General features: G+C 42.8%; 1 protein-coding gene across 1 annotated transcript in view; it reads right to left on the bottom strand.

The window, feature by feature from the left end:
• The window catches only part of RET (ret proto-oncogene), a 170,166-nt gene that overhangs the window by 51,152 nt on the left and 101,183 nt on the right, over window positions 1-17,831 (bottom strand). Inside the window, exons 4-6 of the mRNA XM_063958742.1 lie at window positions 15,653-15,894; window positions 10,346-10,547; window positions 7,192-7,391 (exon numbers count right to left, since the gene is read on the bottom strand). Of these exons, the coding sequence (XP_063814812.1) occupies window positions 7,192-7,391; window positions 10,346-10,547; window positions 15,653-15,894 (644 nt within the window). The remainder of the gene's footprint in view (window positions 1-7,191; window positions 7,392-10,345; window positions 10,548-15,652; window positions 15,895-17,831) is intronic.

Genomic DNA, 17,831 nt, shown 5'->3' with positions numbered 1-17,831 from the left:
CAAAAAATATCTCATTAAACATCGGGTAACTTGTACCACCAAGTACATTGTGTATATGATTACATGTCCCTGTGGTTTAAGTTACGTAGGTAAAACGGACAGAACCCTACGGGAACGTATGGCCACCCACAGACTGTCCATTAGAAATGCACTTGAGAAGGGTCACAGTGATCAACCGGTCTCTAGACACTTCGTGAAAGCCGGACATAATTTGTCAACCCTTAGATATATGATCATCGATCATATTCCATCTAGAAATCGGGGTGGCGATAGATCACTAGCTTTATTGCGCTGTGAATCCAGGTGGATACATAGACTGAACACCTTGGCGCCTAAAGGGCTTAACGAGAGCTTAGGGCTACACTGTTTCCTTTAATGTTTGATTGATATCTAACATTCTCTGGATAGTCTATATGATTTGATAAATATTTAAATTATTTGGATGATGTATGGATGACACTGATCATCTTTAATCGGAATATATTACGGTTTTTTGAACTCAGGAGTTTTTTAATACTTGTTCAATACTCTGTTAGTTCCACCCTAGGATTCTAGTCAAATTGAGACATCATTTTATGTAAATCTGATTGACTACACACTGCACTGTTATGGGAAGGTAACCTTATGATGTCATTTTCTTGTGTCACAGTGTTTGATTATTGCGGCTGTTATGGCAACGGTGGTTAGGATGTCGTCATCAGTGGTCGCAGTCTTCCAGCTTCCGGAGCCAGCCGTCGTCACGTGGTGAGGTGCAGGTCTTTAAATGTAAGTTTGTATTTGTCTTTTGTATCCTGATGACGAGGTAATAAATTCCTCGAAACGTTGACTAGCACATACCTGTGTTTGCAGTATATTTTTTGAGTGCCGCCGACGGTAGACTACAAATTGGAATACCCCGCGCTGGGGACTCCTACGGAAGGCACCTACGGCTTGTGATTTTTACATTGGGAGTGCTGCCTACTTGGACTTATATATATATATATATATATATATATCGACCTCCACAAGCCGGCACCCCTTGGATTGCTTACAAATACCTTGACAGGGTGCTCTCTCTCGGCCTTCCGCCCCTTACATACAACAAGCAATGTATAGAGGCACTCCCTCTATACACATGTGTGTGTGTCCTGATGACGGGGGGGCAGTACCCCGAAACGTTGAATAAATCACCGCATTTGATTCACTAATTCTGCAGTCCGGGAGTGCCTCTATACATTGCTTGTTGTATATGTATGTATGTATATATATATATATATATATATCTATATATATATATATATATATATATCTATCTATCTCAATATATATATATATATCTATCTATCTCAATATATATATATATATATATATATATATATATATATATATATATATATATATATATAGACGTGATGGCGGCACTCTCGGATTTCTCCAGTGCGGTAACGGAGATCACTCGGTACTGCTCAGACTTAACGTTTCGGTTTTATTCAACCGTCATCAGAAGATACAAAATATCACATAAAACAATCTTACCTTTATGCTCTAAAACACCCCCACGTGCACAGTCCCCGGCTCACGCCGCCGGACTTACTTCCGGGTACGTCATCACTTGGAGACCACAGAGTCAACGTGATGACGTTTACCCGACCAGTGAACTAAACCATCACCATGGAAACAGTAAAACAAGACAGAATCGTTTGCAGAACTGGAAACTAAGTTACATTCATGCTTTATGTACTATGTATACTTCTAAATACCGCAATGTTGAAATGGTTACTGTAAACCTATCCAACAATACCAAAGTTACAATTATAATGGCTATTAAACTTTCTATTCAATACATAATGCATCTTCTATTTCACAGGAAACAAGCAAGTGACAGTGTCTCATTTAGGCCGTTAGGAGCCACCGTATTAAGCCGGTGTATCCAACGTGCCTCCTTTTGTAACAGAGTTTTCTGTCTATCTCCCCCTCGCTTAGTTAAAGGGACCTGTTCCAACATTTTATACCGTAAGGTGGCAAGACTGTGTTGATGTGCTTTAAAATGTTTAGCGACCGGTTGGTCCACTTGCTTACCCTCCAGTATTTGTTTTATTGCACTTCTGTGTTGGCCCATGCGTACTTTAAATGGGCAGGACGTTTTACCTATATAATAGAGCCCACATGGGCATTTGATGCAGTATATTACGAAATCACTTGTACAGGTGAGAACTTGTTTAATTTTGATCTTAGCGCCGGTGTGTGGATGTGTTATATAATCACCGGTTTCAAGATACTGACAAGTAACACAGCCAATGCATTTATAATTCCCTGGTTTTTTTGTTAGAAAAGTGGCCTTCTCTGTAGCAGCATATCGTGAGATGTCATTGTGTACAACAACATCTCGTATGTGTTAGGAATATTTGTTTGTTTTGCCTTGCATTACCTCATTCCTGCCTCTAGGGGTCTCACTTGTTGCCTCAGGTCTGAATGGCAGTTGCACACTGCCTCTGCAGGGTAATTACCTGATTGTGTGCACCTGGAGCCCAACACCCTGCTGCTATTTAACTCCAGCTCACAGGCACCTAGTTGCAGATCATTGCGGTTCCGTATGGAGTGAGACTGGGCTCTCTCCAGTAACCCTGTCCAGATTCTGCCTTATTTGCTTCTTGGAGACTTCCCTGCAGTTTGCTAAAACGCATGTGCCTTGCTTCTGGACTTCTTACCCTGCCGGTTCAACATCTACATTTCTGGACTATTATTTGCAGTTTGTTTCCATTCCTGCCTGATCACTTCATTTTTGGGTATGTTATTTTTCCCCTGCTTGATTTAAACCCGGATTTCTTCATGTTTATTTTGCATCTATGTTTAACCTGAAATATTCCATTTATCGTGTTTTGTTCCATGTAATCAAGCATCCAGTTTATATTTATTTTTACCACCACTTTTTTCCTGCGTCTCCTTAAAGGGAGCACTTACTGAACCTTCAGGCAGAGCAGACAGTATCTCTGAAGACAGGATTTGAATACCCTCCAGTTTCTCTCTGAAATCCACCAGCAATGCAGGACTCAAAAACGGCAAAAACTTGAGAGGCAGGGAACCTTTCTGAAGTGAAGCCATTTTATGAGATTCAGCTGAATCAAAACAAAACTCCTGCACACGTTTATTTTGGCAGATCATTCTGTAACGATTTCTAGAGTTCTCTGTGTGTGCGTGCTTGGAAAGATGTCAGCTGAAGCCAGGTGAAAATTAAGTAAAGTTTATTGTGGAAAAAAGTGGTGGTAAAAATAAATATAAACTGGATGCTTGATTACATGGAACAAAACACGATAAATGGAATATTTCAGGTTAAACATAGATGCAAAATAAACATGAAGAAATCCGGGTTTAAATCAAGCAGGGGAAAAATAACATACCCAAAAATGAAGTGATCAGGCAGGAATGGAAACAAACTGCAAATAATAGTCCAGAAATGTAGATGTTGAACCGGCAGGGTAAGAAGTCCAGAAGCAAGGCACATGCGTTTTAGCAAACTGCAGGGAAGTCTCCAAGAAGCAAATACGGCAGAATCTGGACAGGGTTACTGGAGAGAGCCCAGTCTCACTCCATACGGAACCGCAATGATCTGCAACTAGGTGCCTGTGAGCTGGAGTTAAATAGCAGCAGGGTGTTGGGCTCCAGGTGCACACAATCAGGTAATTACCCTGCAGAGGCAGTGTGCAACTGCCATTCAGACCTGAGGCAACAAGTGAGACCCCTAGAGGCAGGAATGAGGTAATGCAAGGCAAAACAAACAAATATTCCTAACAGTATGTTGCTACCCCTCCTGTAGCATGACATCAGTTTACTAGAACTAATACTAGAGAGGTCTGTGTCTCTCTGTATTATCGGCCATAATCTTTTAGCTGTTTTATTAATTATTTGACTGGATGTGGTATAATCAGTTACACAGACAATCACGTCCTTGTCCTGTTTTTTCTTTAAGGCCGTTACAGCAACTGGAATTTTTGGTTGAGACATGGCCTTTTTTCTAGCTGATCGCAACAAGTCACTATTGTACCCCCTCTCCAGGAATCTGGAAGTCATAAGTTCCATTTGTTTATATTCTTCATCCGTACTGCTACAAATCCGATGTACCCGTAGGTACTGTGAGTACGGAAGACCACTTTTCAGGGGTTTTGGGTGATGGCTGGAGGCCAATAGTAGACTGTTGACATCAGTCGGCTTTTGGTAAATGGAGGTAATAAATATGCCATTTTTTCTAATAATTTTCACATCCAGGAAATTAATGGTCTCTGCCTGTATGTCAAAAGTGAATTTAATGGAATCATCCATCAAATTTACTTGATGCATCATGTCTATAAACGTCTCACGTGTCCCTGTCCATAGCATGAACACGTCATCAATGTAGCGAGTGTACATAGCTATATTGGATTTGTACTGGGGATTGGAGAAAAATAATGCCTGTTCCACACAGAACATGAAAGCATTGGCATATGCCGGTGCGGCACAAGACCCCATCGCACAGCCTTTTATTTGTTGGAAAAATTCATTGTTGAATAAAAAGTAATTCCTGTTAAGTATAAGCTGCATTAGACTCATAAAAAATTGAATCACCGGACCTGTAAATTTGGAATTACCGTCTATGAGGTTACTCACTGCTTCCAGACCACGACTGTGTGGGATGCTGGTATATAGGCTGACAATGTCAGCCGTACATAACCAGCAAGTGTCTGGGAGATTGTCTACCTCACGTAATTTTTGTAAAAAAGTGGAGGTGTCCTTTAAATAGGTTGCCTCACTCTGTATTACAGGCTGCAAAAAATGATCAACATACTTGGATACATTAGTATACAAAGAACCCCTAGCTGATATTATCGGCCGTCCCGGAGGACGGACTGGGTCTTTATGTAGCTTGGGGATTGTATAAAAAAACTGGCACACAGGGTGCCGAAACCATGAGTGCTGAACGTGTGCTGTTGGAAATAATCCCCTCATTTACAGCTTTCTCTAACATCAAATCAAGCTCATTAATATATTTACTCGTGGGATCAGATACCAATCTTGTATAGACAGAAAGGTCATTTAACTGTCTATAAGCTTCCTCTTTATAGTCGGCAAGATCCTGTACCACTATGCCTCCCCCCTTGTCTGCAGGGCGCACAGTGATATCAGGATATGTCGAAAGATGATATAGAGCCTCCCGCTCAGCTGGTGTAATATTGGAGGTATGATTCTTACTGTTAACATCACAAGTATCAATGCAATCAGACAAAGTTTTAGTAAATACCTTAATGGCTGCATTAGTGGAATATGGATCAAAGGTTGATTTTGGCCTCACAGGACAATCATCCATCTTTGATACATCAGGCTTAGAATTGAAAAATCCACACACCGGCGCTAAGATCAAAATTAAACAAGTTCTCACCTGTACAAGTGATTTCGTAATATACTGCATCAAATGCCCATGTGGGCTCTATTATATAGGTAAAACGTCCTGCCCATTTAAAGTACGCATGGGCCAACACAGAAGTGCAATAAAACAAATACTGGAGGGTAAGCAAGTGGACCAACCGGTCGCTAAACATTTTAAAGCACATCAACACAGTCTTGCCACCTTACGGTATAAAATGTTGGAACAGGTCCCTTTAACTAAGCGAGGGGGAGATAGACAGAAAACTCTGTTACAAAAGGAGGCACGTTGGATACACCGGCTTAATACGGTGGCTCCTAACGGCCTAAATGAGACACTGTCACTTGCTTGTTTCCTGTGAAATAGAAGATGCATTATGTATTGAATAGAAAGTTTAATAGCCATTATAATTGTAACTTTGGTATTGTTGGATAGGTTTACAGTAACCATTTCAACATTGCGGTATTTAGAAGTATACATAGTACATAAAGCATGAATGTAACTTAGTTTCCAGTTCTGCAAACGATTCTGTCTTGTTTTACTGTTTCCATGGTGATGGTTTAGTTCACTGGTCGGGTAAACGTCATCACGTTGACTCTGTGGTCTCCAAGTGATGACGTACCCGGAAGTAAGTCCGGCGGCGTGAGCCGGGGACTGTGCACGTGGGGGTGTTTTAGAGCATAAAGGTAAGATTGTTTTATGTGATATTTTGTATCTTCTGATGACGGTTGAATAAAACCGAAACGTTAAGTCTGAGCAGTACCGAGTGATCTCCGTTACTGCACTGGAGAAATCCGAGAGTGCCGCCATCACGTCTACCTACATAGCTTCTTTAGCTTGGAGGGCACCCGGTGAGGTGAATTTCTCTACAAGTGTGAGTGCCGAATATTTCTCTTCTATATATATATATATATATCTCAATATATATATATATATATATATATATATCTCAATATATATATATATATTTATTCATTTTGAAGGCGAAATCAGCGGCACTCAGCAGACTGGATGTTGAAGTAAAAGAGTCTTTAATACGGTCCTACGCCGTTTCGGGGACTGCGCCCCGTCTTCAGGGAAAAATCATACACAATCATGTATGATTTGTCCCTGAAGACGGGGCGCAGTCCCCGAAATGGCGTAGGACCGTATTAAAGACACTTTTACTTCAACATCCAGTCTGCTGAGTGCCGCTGATTTCGCCTTCAATATATTGGATTCTGCCATAGATCCTCAGAGGGCACCGCATCAAGTATTTCTCTAGACCCACATTGAGTGCCGAACCTTAACCGCTGCATACATATTTTATATATATATATATATATATATATATATATATATATATATATATATATATATATATATATATATATATATATATATATATATACATATACACATACACATACATACACACACGCTAGTATTTACTGGTGCAATAGATTTTTATTACATTACTTTTATTTTATTGTGCTCTACACTGCTCCAGTGTTCAGGGGATATTAAGATCTTTTATATTACTATATTATGTAGATGTTACAGACGTGTCTTGATAGTATCACACCTAATATTTGTTGTATTATTTCCTTACAGTAGTTTTGCTGTGCAGTTTTCTAGACACTTTACACAAATAAGTCAATCTTGCAGTTCTAGAGACCACTGCTATTGCATCAATGTTTTACTTATTTAACAATCTCCGATTTTCCTTTGGGCTTGTGGGTTTTTGTTTTTTTAAATAGTCAAAAATACATGTATTTCTGTCAAAATAAATATTTTGGAAAAAGAGGAGCATTTTTCCACATCACTGTAATAGTTACCTGGGCATAACGGTAGGCATTACGGTTCACAGTAAACTGGTATGATATATTCGGGAATCGAATTTCCACAGGCCGGATGGTAACATTGAAGTAGAGTAGCAACTCTCCCTGCGGACCACGATATTCTGTATCATTCACCAACACAACAACTTGTAGGGATGTGTTTCTGGCTATGGAAATACCTTTTTTCAGCATCAGTTCTGCCACAGAAGAAAATATACCACATTATATATTGAACTGAGGCAGAGATGACAGTTTTATGAAACAACTGTAAACATTTTTTTTTTTAATTATTATTACTGCTGTGCTAAAGAGAACAAAACAAAGCTTTGGGGAAAATATAAAGGACTACTGCAGAGGTTACGTGTACCGCCATGGTAACAAGGAAACCCCTAATGCTGACATACACCTTGAGATTTCTGTCCAGCCAACCAATTTCCTGGTTGGAATGAAAAAAATGTGGTAATGGACATCAGTGAATGACAATACAAATGCCGGGAAAAAGACACAAAAATGGTCATTCAGACAAATTGGTTGAATCAAATGATTTAACTAATTTGTGTGAATGATCGTTGTTGTCTTTTTTCCGACATTTGGGAACAAACGGTTGATTGTCATTTGCTCCCATCCACTACCAGTTTTCCGTTCCAATCAGGAAATTGGTTGGTTGGATAGAAAGTCCCAAGGCATAGGCAAAAGCAGGAGGGGTTTTGAGCCCCTCCCCTTGGCAAGTGGCTCAAATTATGACAATAGCAATGACATATAATACAATTACTAGAGCTGCCGCCACATCATATAGTTTAAGGGACAGAGCAGAGCTGCTGCACATGCCCAGTGGTAGCAGCTTTTTACCAAGTTTGCTATGTGTGTGGTTCTGAGTCCTCAATCAGTGCACCAGGCCAGAGAGTAGCTGCCAGGAAGCAGAGAAAGGTGCCTTACCATGACGAGGGAGAATGTGTGCTTAGAAAGTACAATACTGGTTCTATTATGTTTGTGTATTCATTTATTATAGTATGTTTAACCTTTTCATGACTACGTAGCTTATTTATATTATTTAAAAATCTTTGATGCAGCCTATACTATAGAATATTTATAGTATTAAACATGTTCTGCAGAGTGGGAGATAGTGGATTGCATTTGGAAGCCCCGCTCTAGAAATCCTGCTGTTGCCGCTTTAGTAACAAGGAAATACACTTTTTAGAATGACTAAGAGGTAAGCACTGATGATGCATTCCATTCCTGCGCATCATAAAACTACAATGTATAGGTTTAAAGCCCATGTCAGGGCACTGGGTGGGTGTTAGTGGTTCTAAGTGGTGCGGAGCTTCATTACAATTTATATGTAACATTCTGCCTTGATTTAGCCAGTTGCCTTTTAGCACAACCACAAAAATCTTAATGGTAATATTTGATACTGATGCATAGTAAATACTGCATATTACTGAGCTGGGCATTAGGGTGGCTAATCCCGGAATTGGGATCGGCCGGATCCCGGGATTTAGGACAAAAATAGGCTGGGATTCAATCCCGGGATTGGAAGCTCCAATCCCAGGGATTGCAGGATCAGGTGGCCCTTTAATGCCGGGCAGCGTTGAGTGTCCTCAGGACACTCAACGCTGCCAGGCTCCCCATGCGCAGCGTGATCTCTAACTCTGAGGCCACACTGTGCAGTCACCAGCCCTTCACCCACCGCCGAGGCCGATGGAGAGCCAGCTGTCACCCGCCGCGAAGCTGAATGAAGATTCCCACCCTCTTGCCCCAGCAGTTAGGCGAGTTGTGTGTGCGGGCAGTGCAGAGCGTGGGGGGGATGGGCGGACACAAAGTAAAAAAGCCAATCCCGGGTATCCCGGGATTAACCATTTTTCAATCCAGATACCCGGGATTGAAAAAAATGGCCCGGGATTGGCCTCCCTACTGGGGATGCAGTCACCATGCAAAATGTTGACAGTTATAATGCTGACAACAATCTCAACAGTTATGATGTAATGTTAAGCATATAACAATATTCATAAAAGGGCAACATTTGGTAATAAAAACGGTAAATCGGTATAGTAACATATGATAGGGACACCCGGTGCAGCAGATGGTGTGTGGTGTACCCAATATAAAACCAAAAGGAAAAAAATAAAGAAATGTATAGACAAGCAAGTAAATAAGTACATACAAGCGTAAGGGATCAGGACGTAGAGGATTAATTTAAAGTAAACTATAAAGGGGAGGAATGAAGGGGGCGAGATATCAAGGCTGCTCCTTCTCCGTCAGTAATGTACTCGAGCCAGGGCATCCATTTCACAATTGGAGAGGAGGGTTTATAGGAGTATGGAATATATTCGGTTTCCATTGTAAAGTGAAATTGGATTTTCTGAAACACTTTCATCATAGAGGGGTGTAGAGGTTGTTTCCACGCTTGGGCTAGAGTGGCCCTCGCTGCAATACATATTTGTCCCAGCAAATATCTATGCTGAGATGGAACCTCAGGGGGGAAAATATGTAACAACGCTATCATTGGTGTTGGGCTGAGGGAGAGGGCTAAAACCTTATTAATCAATCGAAAAACTTCTACACAATAGGCGTGCAGCATGGGGCAGGACCAGAAAATATGGTATAGATGACCAACATCGCCACAATTCCACCAAAATGTCAGCCTATTCTTACAGTCACAGGTGTGCGCAGAAGCAGAGACAGGAGATTCCGCAATAGGACCTTCCCCTCTGCTGGGTCATGGACTACACCCCATGCCCCCCACTCCGGGACACAGGTTAATCGCCAAGGCAGCCCAGGTGATTAGTATATGTCCCAGACCGGTGGTGGAGGTGGTAGTCCATGACCCGGCGGAGGCCCTATTGTAACACCCCCTGTCTCGGCTCCTGTGCACACAGCTATGCTTCCAGCATAACCAATAATGTGACTGCCCATGCTGTTTGAAAAGATGAACTGTAACAATAGAGACTATAGCATATGGCTCAATCAGAAAATGGATGGTTCCACTTAAAAGACTGTCTGTGCCCCTTTGACTGCCAGGCTTTACACAAGGAAGCTGGAAAAACAAAGTAGTACAATGCCAATCCTGTTTAAAGTAGTCTACGGAGTTCTCACAATGTGTTACATTGGCAATCTTAATCCAAATTCTTGTAGTATATCTTAAGTTTCTTACTAAACTCATGACGTGTTCCTCGGACCTTGTTGCCGTTTGGAAAGAATGTTATCTCTTCAAAATCGCGCTTCACACAAAATTTAGTATGTACAAATTTTTCACTGTTGAGGATGGTCTCTGTATATCTGTTATGACTGCTGTCTTGAGGGATGACAGAAGTGGAGTCAAGATCATAAACCATCAGCGACCCAAGCAGGGTACCCTATTAATAAACCAAAAAAACATGTAAGTCAGATAGAAGAATAAGGGTTACCCTATTTGGAATTTCCTAGGTTTCATATGCAATTATAAAAAATATTTTACATATGGTCTCAGAACTCATACACCAGACAGGGGAGTAACCATAACTTTTTGGGCCCACAGCAACATATTGAAGGGACCCCTGTCCCAATGCTTCTTAATAGACACCTCTCTGCAGCAGTTATTATGCCCCATAATTGCACCCTAGTAATTTTCTGAAGCACGGAAGTGTTCTAAGTTAATATTATGCCCCATAGTAGTGCCCTAGTTTATTTTATGAACTGTTGTACAGTAGGTTTTTAGTTTACATGATGTAACATTGTAGGGCTGCCAGTACACATTATACCACACATTATTCCCAATTCACATTATGACATACAGTCCCCAGTACATATTATGCCACATTATCAAAGTGCTCCATCTTCGTACTGTGCCACATTACAGTGTCCCTTATCATTATAACATCCACTACACACGCATCTCACTGAGAATGTTATGTCACACAATTAGGGTGGGCAATAGAATAGAACCAATTGCTTTGCAGGCAAATCTGGAAAATTGGTATGCAACTTTATAGCCTGGGTCCAGGCCCCACTAAGCCTCTGGGACCCATAGAATTGGTACACCGTGCACACACTATAGTTACGCCCATGATACAACTACAGCTTTTTACCTACTTGCTATGCAGTTAGTTGCATGTACAATGCATGCAACTAACTGCACATGCACAATGTAATATGTTGTGAAGAAATCATTGACCTAGAAGCACCAAGTTGTCCCCACCCCTGAACATGTGACATTATGATGTTACGCTGGGTGGACAGCGCTGCTGCGGCCAGGAAGTAGCCGAGTGCTCAGAGTGGCTCTGCAGTAGCTCTCTAGGCTGTAAGGTGCCATTCCAGACACCATGAAAGCCAAATGCAGGTGTCATGTGGCAAAGACAGTACATCCTGAGTGACAGCATTGCTCATTCACCCCTAGTTACAGCCCTGTATGGACAACAGCATGTTCTGGTTTCGGTGATCTAACTGTTCACAGAGTACAAATGATTCAGGTACCATCAATCAATGATCTATACAACAACAAGCACTGTAGATATTTCCACTAACCGTGAACAAAGGGAAGTCAAAGCTGCTCTTTATCAAACATATTTAGTTTCATAAATATCTGCCAATATTAATAATAATTAAATTGGATTATAATTGAATACCTCCTGCTCTTAAATTCTTTTCATAACTCTGTGTTTAGTAATTTGCTGCACATACACTGCCCCCGCTAACAGCTACCATTGTTGTTCTGCTACCTTATGTATCCGTTGTCACACACACACACTTTGTAGGGTGGGCAGATGCAATTGCACATTTTTTGGACCAGTTACAGTAGGTTCCTCCTGCTTGCACCTCTATATAGGCTGCTAGCCGAACCACACAAATCATCGGAACAGATCACGACGGCTTCAGTGAATAATTGAATCTGCCTCTTCGACTATAAAAGTCAATTCAGCCAGGAAACACTTTACCTTCTATAGGGAAGCAGTTACAATACCGCTAGTCAGGATCCCGGACGTCACAATACAGACGCCGGAATCCTGACTAGCGCTGACATACTATCACCGGAATCCCGACACCACAGGCTTTTCTCCCTCTATGGGTGTCCACGACACCCATAGAGGTAGAATATAATCTGCGGCAAGTGCAGCCAGCCACCGTGCCCACAGCACAGAGCACACAGCAAGCCCACAAGTGGCTGGGATCCCGCTGTCGGTATACTGGCGGCCAGGATCCCAGCCACCAGTATCTCATACCGATCTCCTTCTGTATAATGTCAGTGTACATCATTTGTATAATGATCTCTTCAATATACATTGCTGTGTAAGATATGCTCTATAAATAAACTACTACTACTTAAGGTGGGAACACACTAGGCGATGTGCTCGATGAGCAACGTCACCAAGTGTTTCTCCTCCCGTGCCGGGCAACAGTGACGTCATGCCACGGCCGGCCGGAGGATGCAGTTTTGGATGATGAGTTCAAATTGAGCTTGATGCACGGCGAAACCGAGGGTTGTTAATGACCTGCGGGGCCACGCAACGCATGTCGGCGGCGGCATACACACTTAATGATAAAGTAAACAACATCATTTAGCAGGGGTCAAAATGACGTTGTTTACTTTATCGCTAAGTGTGTACCCACTTCTAGGGCCAAAGGGAATGGAGCCTGGCCCAGGTACTGGGGGTTGGGGGTGGGGGAGGGTGCAGAATAAAAAAACAAAAAAACTATGCATGTTGTTCAAGGGCTGCTGCGCATCCCAGAGCTAGAGCAGATCTGGGGTTGGGATGGCTGTTCAGTGCGATTGCTCCCCCTGCACATCATACAGGCAGAGGAGATTGCTGCTAACAGTGACTGCAGCCTCCCTGGACCCACCACAGCCCAGCACACAGCATTAGAGAATGGATTGTGCCAGGAAGGTGTAAAATCAAACATTTCATTGGGGGTTGCCTGTACTTTAGTTGGTGCTTGTGCACAGTGAAATGGTGAGGGGCACTTAGAAAACAAGTTTGTGACTTGAAACATAATAGAGGACAGATTATTTTCTCCCATCCCCCTGAGATGGAGCATGGTAAGGGACAGAATTTACAGGTAAAGCTTTTGTGCATCATGGCAGTACAGTATTTATAAAAGTAGAAATTATAGGATAACCCTGGACCTTGTATTAGGGGTGTATTCAATTATTGTCGGAAGCTGCCGACTTGTCGGAAAGACGGCAACTTCCGACAGGTTTAGGTCGGAAGGGGTTCTGACCCATTTAATGCCGGCTGATTTTTTCCGACAAGTTGGGAATTCCATTACCTATGCAACTAAATAAAAACATAATGTACAGATGTGGCTCCCTGGTCCGCGTGGCATCTACAGTCCAAGGGACCACAGGAGCTATAGCTGCACAGACCCACCCAAGATGGCGACTCCCTGCATGGGCTTTCCCGAGATGGACAGTGCTTAAACAGTAGAGGGCCAGTAGCTCCACCTGGGAGTAGTCTGGAGAAGGGTGATGTAAGTAGAAATGGAGTACATGCAGAGCAGAACCTTGTCGGAAACAGCACACCAGAAGCTATAAATGGACTGGATTGATACCAACCAGAGTTCCCAGAATAGTGGAGAAGAAGTAGAGACAGGAGGCAGATAGTGCTACCGGAGTCAGTCCTGGCTGTGCATGTGCAAAGTGTTGAGTAACACTATTCGTATCTTGAGAAATACCCCAGTTAGAGGGTCGAACCGCGTGTATTGACGGGGCATGTGTTGGCAGATTGCTCCTGGAAAGAATCCAGCATAGACTATGGACCAGTGGCAGTAAGGGACCCAGGACATGAACCGAAGGGAATATTTTATTCCACACATGCACATTTAGAACTGCTCACACATCCCAGTAGGTAATTGTTGCCTCTAGCCAAACACGGATTCCCTTATGTGTGATATATGCCTCATATCAATATGACTTTTTATGAAGTTTGATTTTAATGTTTCTTGTATTGTGAATTTGTGTTACATTAAACAACTGTACGTCACTATGTACATTTCTTTTCCTTCTGGCTGTGCATGTTATTGCTGAAGAACCACCACTGAGGAGCTGGATAACAGAAAGTACCCCCTTGTTGTGGCTGTAGAGCAGGATGTAGTACGGGGCAGGACACACTGTGGAAGTGCAGAGCGGAGAGATCCAGGTCAATACCGGAGGAGCTGAGCATTTACAAACTAGTCCTTTAACCGAGAGCGAACCCAGACCTGGATAAATAGTCACAGCGGGATTCTTCAAGCAAGAATGGGGTGACTATTGCCTATCTTACTTTATGTATAGATAAATGACTTTACCGCTTGCTTATCTCCGCTTAGTGCTGTGAGAAGTCCTGTAAAAGACATTGACATTGCCCAAGTATTCTTAAGGAGACCGGAATGTTTGCTAAGACACTGTACAGTGCGTATAGGAGCCTTCAAGTTCTATATTTCTTATTTAAAGACACTGGACCTAATTCACGTTTGTATGCAAATGTAATTGCGATGTTCTAGGCTATGGAACTACTAATATTAACAAGTGGAGTTACCACCCAGAAAAGAGGACATAGCCCACCGGAGCCATCGCCAACTCGTCCGTAAATGTGTATACATTTGCAGCTTACACACAAAAACGAGGAACATCAGATCTAAGGGTTGGCCTATAGCTACGCAGACTGGACAAGGCAGTAGCGATGCAGGCACCATGTTTTGTACATACAAGCTTGCAGCTGACAGCAGATACACGCCCTGAAAACAGCAATGACGCGTCTGCGTTTTTTGCAACCACTCTCCGTTAACACCCCCATACGATCACTTCCTGTCAATCACTTTGCCATTGAGTCTTCATTGCGCGCATGATCACTTCACCAATTTAACACATGCACAGTGAGGTCGCAGCACATGCGCAGTCTGCCAATAAGGTACGTGCCTAGGGGTGGCAATTTGCTGCTTGTGTTGGTACAGTCAGCCCAAAATGTAACAGTAAATACTAAATATTTTCACTATACTGTACCATATGCCATCTTGAATGGAGTGTAAATTGTAAGGTAGGTCATACAGTAATAAAAGATTTTTTGGTCATAGTGGCTTTTTTATTACTCTATTAAATTGTCCATCATCAAATGAGGGCTTATAACCAATCAATTAAAATAATAAAATTAAGCGTGTGGGAGAAGGGGTGGGTGGGGGAGAGAATTACTGTTGTGTCTGGGGGTGCCCTCACCCCTAAATCTGCCCCAGGGCAGAGGTTTCTTGAATTTAACTCTAGTGGACGTTGATTACCCCCTACGAACTGTACAGATTGAGGAGGAGGCACTGCCAGAAGTTAAACTGACTCAAAGGCATGTATCAAAGGGGTTTTACACAGAAATATTACAGTATATTAGGAAGGTGTGGAAAAAAATATTGTGTGTGTATATATATATATATATATATATATATATATATATATATATAAATAAAATGAGATGTGATACATATGTTGGCCTGACTAATATAGGTCAGTACTGTGATCACTTACTGCCTTTCTTTCATATTCCACCACAACATTCACAGTATCCGTTCCATTTAGAAGGAAGGGGGGGTTGTCGTCCTCATCATCTACTTTGACCAGGAATGACTGCTCAACGTCCACCTCCTTGGTGCCATCGCTCACTACGCATTTGGCTACAAGATCATACTGCTCTCTCTCTTCTCGGTCCAGGGGACTAGCCAGATACACTTCAGATGTATCACGGTTGTACTGGAAAGGGGACTGTTGGTCTGTACAGGAGGAAACAGGAAACTGCAGTAATTCATCTTTCATGTTAATCCAAGCTCAGAAATAACACATTTGGAATTGCGGAATGCAAAACCAGTTAAAAACTAGATATTGGGCCATAAAAGGTACAACCACCAAACAATAAGTACTGCAACTGACAAATAGCTGCTTAAAATGAATAAAAATAAGATTTTACTCACCGGTAAATCTATTTCTCGTAGTCCGTAGTGGATGCTGGGACTCCGTAAGGACCATGGGGAATAGCGGCTCAGACTGGGCACAACTAAAGAAAGCTTTAGGACTACCTGGTGTGCACTGGCTCCTCCCTCTATGACCCTCCTCCAGACCTCAGTTAGGATACTGTGCCCGGAAGAGCTGACACAATAAGGAAGGATTTTGAATCCCGGGTAAGACTCATACCAGCCACACCAATCACACCGTATAACTCGTGATACTATACCCAGTTAACAGTATGAAATATAACTGAGCCTCTCAACAGATGGGTCAACAATAACCCTTTAGTTAAACAATAACTATATACAAGTATTGCAGACAATCCGCACTTGGGATGGGCGCCCAGCATCCACTACGGACTACGAGAAATAGATTTACCGGTGAGTAAAATCTTATTTTCTCTGACGTCCTAAGTGGATGCTGGGACTCCGTAAGGACCATGGGGATTATACCAAAGCTCCCAAACGGGCGGGAGAGTGCGGATGACTCTGCAGCACCGAATGGGCAAACTCTAGGTCCTCCTCAGCCAGGGTATCAAACTTGTAGAATTTAGCAAATGTGTTTGACCCCGACCAAGTAGCTGCTCGGCAAAGTTGTAGAGCAGAGACCCCTCGGGCAGCCGCCCAAGAAGAGCCCACCTTCCTCGTGGAATGGGCTTTCACTGATTTAGGATGCGACAGTCCAGCCGCAGAATGTGCAAGCTGAATCGTACTACAGATCCAGCGAGCAATAATCTGCTTTGAAGCAGGAGCACCCAGCTTGTTGGGTGCATACAGGATAAACAACGAGTCAGTTTTCCGGACACTAGCTGTCCTGGAAACATAAATTCTCAGGGCCCTGACTACGTCCAACAACTTGGAAGCCTCCAAGTCTTTAGTAGCCGCAGGCACCACGATAGGTTGGTTCAAATGAAAAGCTGATACCACCTTAGGGAGAAACTGGGGACGAGTCCTCAATTCTGCCCTATCCATATGGAAAATCAGATAAGGGCTTTTACATGACAAAGCTGCCAATTCTGACACACGCCTGGCCGAAGCCAAGGCCAACAGCATGACCACTTTCCACGTGAGATATTTTAATTCCACGGTTTTAAGTGGCTCAAACCAATGTGACTTTAGGAAATCCAACACCACGTTGAGATCCCAAGGTGCCACTGGAGGCACAAAAGGGGGCTGAATATGCAGCACTCCCTTAACAAAAGTCTGAACTTCAGGTAGTGAAGCCAGTTCTCTCTGGAAGAAAATCGATAGAGCCGAAATCTGGACCTTAATGGAACCCAATTTTAGGCCCATAGTCACCCCTGACTGTAGGAAGTGCAGAAAACGGCCCAGCTGAAATTCCTCTGTTGGGGCCTTCCTGGCCTCACATCACGCAACATATTTTCGCCAAATGCGGTGATAATGGTTTGCGGTCACTTCTTTCCTAGCTTTAATCAGCGTAGGAATGACTTCCTCCGGAATGCCCTTTTCCTTCAGGATCCGGTGTTCAACCGCCATGCCGTCAACGCAGCCGCGGTAAGTCTTGGAACAGACAGGGCCCCTGCTGCAGCAGGTCCTGTCTGAGCGGCAGAGGCCATGGGTCCTCCGAGATCATTTCTTGAAGTTCCGGGTACCAAGCTCTTCTTGGCCAATCCGGAACAATGAGTATAGTTCTTACTCCTCTTTTTCTTATTATCCTCAGTACCTTGGGTATGAGAGGAAGAGGA

This window comes from Pseudophryne corroboree, chromosome 3 (assembly GCF_028390025.1).
Source record: "Pseudophryne corroboree isolate aPseCor3 chromosome 3, aPseCor3.hap2, whole genome shotgun sequence".
NCBI classification, from domain to species: domain Eukaryota; kingdom Metazoa; phylum Chordata; class Amphibia; order Anura; family Myobatrachidae; genus Pseudophryne; species Pseudophryne corroboree.
Note: the sequence above shows the minus strand (reverse complement) of the source record. Positions and strands in the feature narration are given on the sequence as shown.